The sequence below is a fragment of the Vigna unguiculata genome, chromosome 1, assembly GCF_004118075.2.
Source record: "Vigna unguiculata cultivar IT97K-499-35 chromosome 1, ASM411807v1, whole genome shotgun sequence".
NCBI classification, from domain to species: Eukaryota; Viridiplantae; Streptophyta; class Magnoliopsida; order Fabales; family Fabaceae; genus Vigna; species Vigna unguiculata.
The window spans coordinates 9,255,262-9,263,394 of NC_040279.1; the positions used below are offsets into that span (position 1 = coordinate 9,255,262).

Here is an 8,133-nt window from a genome sequence, read left to right on the forward strand (position 1 = left end):
GGTCGCCTAGGCGAGACCCACAAATCAGAGCTCAACGTGAGACTCTGCAATTCTCGCTTAGGCGAGGTGGACACGCTTGGGCGAAACTTGTAGGGTTTCGAGTCTGTTCCCGCACAGAATCATACCAATTTGCAATGTACTCGATTTCATTCAGTCCATTACATCAATTAAACCATGAAACGCAGTGTAAACATCATTGGACTTCCCAAATGGCACAATTTTACAAAACATCCCAAGAATGGTACCCAAACCCTCATCCAATTATTATAAACACCCAAAAAGGCTTTGTACCCCCATTCCATTCACAAATTCTCAAATTACAGCGCATACCACACCAAAACCAAACCACATAAATTCAAATTTTAGAACAGAACGCATAACACAATCAATAGTGGAATGCACATAGTTTCAGCACCCTAACCTGGATTGAGTGCTCAATAATTGCGAAGACAGAACCCCCTTTGATTCCAAAACCTTTCTGGCTTCAACCCTTGCACCTCAAAACTCAATTCACTCTCCCAAACCCGTGCTCCTCTCAAAGACCAATTCCCAGCACTGCCAAAACCTAGAGTTTGGGCTTTTAATTCCTCTTCAATGTTACTTAATTGGTAAATTCCCAGCCCCCTTGGCTGCCCCATTCTGTTAGGCTTCTCTTTACCCCTTCACATTCATACCACAACTATTAGTTAGCAAAAATAAAGCTTATTCTTTGCCAACCAAGGTTTGAACCCGTGACCTTCAACTCATAGGGCCAAAGCACAACCACTATACCAATTCACTTTTGGTGATACTCACAAATCAACAATATTTTTCAACACTAATCACATACTCATACATATCCGAAAAAAATCAATAACAAAAATAATCACACATAATTGAAATACTTAGGACTCGAACCCAAGTCCTCTCACACAACCAAAGTACTCTCAACCACTTGAGCTAGTATTTTTCCACATCATATTAAACAACAATTAATGCCATAAAGGCCCTTCTACCCGCATTTATTAATTAATTAATTATTTAATTAATTATTTTTTCCCGGGTCTTACATTACCCCCACCTTTTAAAGTTTTCGTCCACGAAAATAAGACTTACCAGTAAAGAGATGAGGATAGGACTTCCTCATGAGATCTTTAATCTCCCAAGTCATCTTTTGGGTTGCCTCGTCCCAGAGAACCTTCACGGTCCGTATCTCCTTCCCTCTGAGCTGTTTGACTTGAGAATCTAGAATCCTCACCGGTCCAACTCTAAGAGTCAGGTTCTCACGCACCTGAACATCATCCTGCTCCAGCACATAAGTAGGATCCGCCACGTACTTTCTCAACTGTGATACGTGGAAAACATTGTGCAGGTTTCCCAAGTGAGGTGGTAATGCAATCTCATACGCCACCGGTCCAATTCGCCTCGTAATCTGATATAGACCGATGAATCGAGGGGTCAACTTCCTCGACTTCAATGCTCTCCCAATACCTGCTGTAGGTGTAACTTTGAGAAATACGTGGTCACCAGCCTCAAACTCGAGTGGCCTCCTCCTCTTATCTGCGTAGGATTTCTGCCGACTCTGAGTCGCACGCATCCGTTCCTGTATTACCCTTACCTTCTCAGTGGTCTGTTGTAAGAACTCTGGACCAAGTACCACAGCTTCCCCATCCTGCTGCCAACACAAAGGCGTTCGACACCTCCTGCCATACAAGGCCTCGTACGGTGCCATCCCGATGCTGGAATGGTAGCTGTTATTATAAGTGAACTCCACTAGTGGTAGCACATCACTCCAAGTCCCGAGGTGATCCAGAACACACGTTCTCAATAAGTCCTCCAGAGACTGTATGGTTCTCTCAGACTAACCATCCGTCTGAGGATGATATGCCGAGCTCATCTTCAACTGAGTACCCAAAGTGTTCTACAACGACTGCCAGAACCTCGAGGTAAACCTCGAATCTCTATCCGATATGATACTCTCAAGCACACCATGTAATCGGACTATCTCCCTGACGTACAACTCTGCCAGCTTATCTAGGGACATCTTCTGATTAATAGGTAGAAAGTGAGCGCACTTCGTCAGTCGATCCACTATTACCCATATAGAATCATGCCCCCTCACTTACCTTGGTTGATGAGTAACAAAATCCATGGAAATGCTGTCCCATTTCCACTGGGGAATCTCAAGAGGCTCTAACATACCACCTGGCCTTTGATGCTCTATTTTCGCTTTCTGACACACTAGACAAGATGCCACATAGTCTGCCACATCAGTTTTCATACTAGTCCACCAGAAAGTCGCCTTCAAGTCCTTGTACATCTTAGTCATACCTGGGTGTATGCTAAGACGACTCTTATGCCCTTCAATCAAGAGCATTTTCCTCAGTACCCGACTGCTGGGTATACACACCCTCTCTCTAAATAGTAGGATGCCATCTCTACCCATCCTGAAGTCTTTCCTCTTCTCTGTGCCCAACTCACTGATGATATGCTGCAATTCCTGGTCCTTGCCCTGTTCCACCCGAACCTCATCCAAGAATTCATTAGTGATCCTCAACATGCTGCACCGTGTGTGATCTGTCTCCATATCCAATCCCAGATTCATATCTCGCAGCTTCTCGATTAACTCCAACTCCTTAATCATCACGGTCGACACATGAGATTTCTTTCTGCTCAAAGCGTCTGCTACAACATTAGCCTTACCAGGGTGGTATAATAGCTCAAAGTCGTAGTCCTTCATGTATTCCATCCAGCGCCTCTGCCTCATATTCAATTCCTTCTGATCAAACAAGTATTTCAAGCTCTTGTGATCACTGAATACCTGAAACTGTGCCCTGTAGAAGTAGTGCCTCCATGTTTTGAGGGCAAAAACCATCGTCGCCAATTCTAAATCATATGTAGGATAGTTTTTCTCATGCACTTTCAACTGACGAGTTGCATAAGCAATGGGCCGTTTCTCCTTCATCAACACACAACCTAGACCCTGGTATGAAGCATCACAGTATACCTCAAATGTCTTGGCGGTGTCAGGGATAGCCAATATGGATGCAGTAGTCAATCTCTTCTTCATATCCTCAAAGTAGACCTCACACTCGTCAGTCCAAGAGAAAGGCTGGTCCTTCCTAGTGAGTTGAGTTAAGGGACTCACCAGCTTCGAGAACCCCTCCACAAACCGTTTATAATAACCTGCCAAGCCCAAGAAACTCCTCACCTCAGTCACAGTCTGTGGCCTTTCCCACTTCACCACTGTTTCAATCTTTGTTGGATCCACCGCTATACCTTGAGCTGATATGACATGACCCAAAAACTGTACCTCATCCAACCAAAACTCACACTCTGACAGCTTCCCATACAGTTTATGCTCTCTGAGAATTCCCCGCACCACTCTCATATGATCTGCATGTACCTCCCAACTTTCAGAGTATATCAGTATGTCATCAATGAACACGACAACAAACTGATCCAGGTACGGTTGGAATATCCTATTCATGTAGTCCATAAAGATAGCAGGTGCATTTGTCATCCCGAATGGCATCACTACATACTCGTAATGCCCGTAACGTGATCTGAACGCCGTCTTCTACACATCCTCCGGTTTGACTAAGATCTGATGGTATCCAGACCTCCAGTCAATCTTAGAGAACACTGCGGCTCCCCTCAGTTGATCCAACAGATCATCTATCCTCGGCAGCGAATACTTATTCTTTATAGTCAGCTTATTCAGCTGACGGTAGTCAACACACAACCTCGAACTGCCATCTTTTTTCTTTACTAGCAGTACCGGTGCTCCCCAAGGTGATGCGCTCGGCCGAATGAACTTCTTCTCAAGCAAATCTTCTATTTGCTTCTTCAACTCTACAAACTCTGCGGGTGCCATTCTGTAAGGCGCCATGGATACTGGGCCAACCCTAGGGATAAGATCAATGGAGAAATCCACATCCCTACTCGGTGGCAACTCGGGTATTTCATCTTGAAATACGTCGGCATACTCCTCCACGACTGGAATCACACTGATCTTCTCGGCGGTACTATTCTTTTCTGCATGAGCCACTATCATAAAGCAGGTGGCTCCGGCTTCTACTTCGTTTATCGCCCTCTGAGCCGAGATTAACTCCAGTCCTTCATGCTCTGGGAATACCAAACTGCGCCGTCCACAATCAATTATGACGTGATTATTAGACAGCCAGTCCATCCCCAAGATTACGTCCAGTCCCTCCAAAGGCAAGCACACCAGGTTCACCTTGAATCTGTGACCTGCCACTTCCATAGAACACCCAACGCAGACTGAACTGGTAGCCACTTGACCTGAGGAGGGAGTTGAAACAAGCAACTCACATCCCAAATCACGTGTCACCAATTGCAATCTCCCCACGCCACATTAGAAATAAAAGAATGGGTTGCCTCAGAATCAAAGAACACAAGCACTACATTACCAAACAGCATACAAGGTTCAAGGATAAGATTACCCGACTGTGTAGCCTCTGTGGTGGTCAAGGCAAAGACTCTGCCCGCTGCCCTAGCTCGCTCTGCTGGCGATGCCGCAGGTTTCTTCATGCCAACACTATTCTTTTCTGGGCAATTGTTGGCGAAGTGTCCCGGTTTGTCGCATATGAAGCATTTGCGACGGTCGCCTGAACCTCCTACTCCGCTTGGCAACTAAGGGCAGTTCCTCTTCAGGTGGGGTCCGCCACACTAGTACCAACTAGGACCCTGAGATGTCTGAGGTCGGCTATACAGCTTTTTCATCTGCCTAGCCTCCGCGACATTCTTCTGATGTCGGCTCACAATAGGACCAGGGCCCTTCTCTAAATGTTCAGCACTTTTGGCCTGTTCCACTGAGACCGAGAATCTTCTCTCTCTCAGAGGTGTCACCACCTTCTTCAACTCATGTTTGAGTCCTCGCTCAAACTTCAAGCATCTCCACTCCTCAGTCATATTTTGTGAGGAGTATCTCGCCAAGTGTTCAAATTTGTTAATGTACTCCTGTACCGATATATCTCCCTGCTGCAGCGCAAGGAACTCCGCCTCCCGATCCTGTCTAGCAGTATCTGGAAAATATTTCTCTAGGAAACGAATCCTGAAGTTTTCCCAGGTAGCCGGCTCCTCCCAAGTCTCCATCTGTTCTTGCATACCTGTCCACCAATACTCTGCATCCTCATTCAGTAGATAGGTAGCAAAGAGCAGCTTCTGCTCATCCTCACAGTTCATCGCCTTGAAAATCTTCTCACACTTGCGGAGTCATGCATCCGCTTCATCAGGGGAGGCCTTGCTAGTGAACTCAGCTGGCTTGTGGCGCAAGAAGTCCTCCACAGTCGGCACCCTGACTGGTGCAATCGTCGTCCTAGGCTGTGCGGCTACAGGTGGCTGCATCGCATCCACCATGCGTTGAATCGCCTCCGCAATGTCATCATAGCCTGGAAACGCCACATTACAACTGTTAAAAATCAGTCGTTTAGTCAAACAAAATCACACACTTTTCACATTGAACACACAGCATACCACAAACAACACATCGATAAGCTCACTCCCCACTAGCCCCAAAATATTTAAAAAATATTTTCAAAACTTTTGCTCTGATACCAAGTGTAACATCCCTAAGGAATATTACTGATATAAAATAAATAAAATTTGAATTTCATTAAATTCCACATTGATTATGAACTATTTCCCAAAAACACGGGAAATTTTAAAACTTTGACAATTAAAATCCATAAATCCAGGAATCCATGATTCATAAAAACTAGAATAAAGGTCAACAACTCTAGCCAGATTTACATAATATTCTCAAAAACAAAACAGTAAACGTATACATATGTATCTACAAAATATCCCAAGATAGCCCCCGCTCCGAGTCTACACATCTCCTGGCTCACCTGTCACATCATTTGCTCCCGGATAACAAGTTATCCGATCATCGCCATACACACACAGATAGGGTGAGCTATGCACAATAAAACATAAACAGATATATATGAAGTAAATATGCTTCCCCACCCAAAACAATATAAGTACAAAACTCAAAATTTCCAAAACACCCAACCATGACCTCATAGTCCTTCATGAGTCATATGCATGAACTAGGTCTTGGGACTTCCCTGTGCTCCCATGAAACTGACTCATTCGTGGTCCAACCCTATGAGCCTATCCCGCTCATAGTCTTGCCCTACAAACTCCTCGTCTGTAGTAAAAACATCCAAGTCTCACACTTGGACCCTGGCATGCACGCAATCACCATACAATGGACTTCTCGCCCAATAGTAGCCGACGGGAACTCAACCAGTTCCATGCCCATCATGTGTCTAACCATCGAGCACATCCTAGACCCCTATTGGACTTAGTCCTTATGATAAAAAACCAAAACACACACTCACAAGCACATAGAAACACAATAGTTCACATAAACTCGCTTAGGCTAGGGACCCCTCGCCCAAACTAAGCCATCAGCCTTGCTTAGGCTAGTTTACCTCGCCTGAGCGAGCTTTACACAGTGCCCACAGTACGTTATCTCGCTTAATCGAGATCCCCTCGCCTGGGCGAGCCACCAATTCGCCCAGAATCACATCCAACCTCGCCTAGACGAGTATTCAACCACACACAAAAGAAAACACGTCGCGAACTCGCTTAGGCGAGCTACTCTCGCCTAGGCGAGAGTGTCGATCGCTCAAAACTCAAAACATCTCGCCTGGGCGAGATATCACGCATAAAACTTCCAGGTTCTCCTCGCGACCTCGCTTAGGCGAGTGCCTCTTGCCTGAGCGAGAAACCACGTCGCTCAAACCTCTCTTGGGTCACCTAGGCGAGACCCACAAATCAGAGCTCAACGTGAGACTCTGCAATTCTCGCTTAGGCGAGGTGGACCCGCTTGGGCGAAACTTGCAGGGTTTCGAGTCTGTTCCCGCACACAATGCACCAAACCAATACCAAAATCATACCAATTTGCAATGTACTCGATTTCATTCAGTCCATTACATCAATTAAACCATGAAACGCAGTGTAAACATCATTGGACTTCCCAAATCGCATAATTTGACAAAACATCCCAAGAATGGTACCCAAACCCTCATTCAATTATTATAAACACCCAAAAAGGCTTTGTACCCCCATTCCATTCACAAATTCTCAAATTATAGTGCATACCACACCAAAACCAAACCACATATATATTCAAATTTTAGAACAGAACGCATAACATAATCAATAGTGGAATGCACATAGTTTCAGCACCCCTAACCTGGATTGAGTGCTCAATAATTGCGAAGACAGAACCCCCTTTGATTCCAAAACCACCTCAAAACTCAATTCACTCTCCCAAACTCGTGCTCCTCTCAAAGGCGAATTCCCAGCACTGCCAAAACCCTTCCCTTTACCTAGATAGGTATTACCCCCCATTCTGCTAGGCTTCTCTTTACCCCTCACATTCATACCACAACTATTAGTTAGCAAAAATAAAGCTTATTCTTTGCCCACCAAGGTTTAAACCTGTGACCTTCCACTCATAGGGCCAAAGCACATCCACAATACCAATTCACTTTTGGTGATACTCACAAATCAACAATATTTTTCAACACTAATCGCATACTCATACATATCCTAAAAAAATCAATAACAAAAATAATCACACATAATTGACATACTTAGGCCTCGAACCCAAGTCCCCTCACACAAACAAAGTACTCTCAACCACTTGAGATAGTACTTTTCCACGTCACATTAAACAACAATTAATGCCATAAAGGCGCCTTCTACCCGCATTTATTAATTAATTAATTATTTAATTAATTAATTTTTCCCGGGTCTTACAGAAGGGACCAAATTGGTTAATGTTAACAAAAATTGGGACCTAATTGAACAAAAATAACAAATATTGGGACCAAATTGAATTTAGAACATTGACTTTGACACGTGGCACACTATTGGATTGACACGTGGACACTTAAAAAAATTTTAAAAAAAAATTTTAAAAAAATTTAAAAAAATTCAAAAAAATTCAAAAAAACCACGAAATGCCACATGGCACACTCCTGAGTTGGCACGTGTACATTTAAAAAAAAATTTAAAAATTTTAAAAAATTAAAAAATAAAAATAAAAATAAATTAAAATAAATTAAAATAAAAATAAAAAAATTCAAAAAAAACACGAAGTGACACGTGGCA

The 8,133-nt window shown here is 43.8% G+C and overlaps 1 protein-coding gene across 1 annotated transcript; it reads right to left on the reverse strand.

Moving 5' to 3' along the window:
* Positions 1-434: 434 nt before the first annotated feature.
* On the reverse strand, positions 435-3,502 carry LOC114187880. The gene is made up of 6 exons (XM_028076280.1): positions 2,801-3,502; positions 2,369-2,713; positions 2,106-2,212; positions 1,096-1,730; positions 796-817; positions 435-660 (listed from the first exon to the last, which is right to left on the reverse strand). The coding sequence occupies exons 1-6, from the start codon at positions 3,500-3,502 to the stop codon at positions 435-437; spliced, it is 2,037 nt and encodes a 678-aa protein (XP_027932081.1).
* Positions 3,503-8,133: the final 4,631 nt, after the last annotated feature.

What these genes read in the sequence shown, in the direction of transcription:
- LOC114187880 (XM_028076280.1), bottom strand. Translation starts at nt 3,502, where the DNA reads ATGACAAATGCACCTGCTATCTTTATGGACTACATGAATAGGATATTC. An exon ending in TTTGTTACTCATCAACCAAG is followed by an intron (nt 1,731 to 2,105) that starts GTAAGTGAGGGG and finishes TTATAATAACAG; the next exon opens with CTACCATTCCAGCATCGGGA. An exon ending in TTGAAAAATATTGTTGATTT is followed by an intron (nt 661 to 795) that starts GTGAGTATCACC and finishes ATGAATGTGAAG; the next exon opens with GGGTAAAGAGAAGCCTAACA.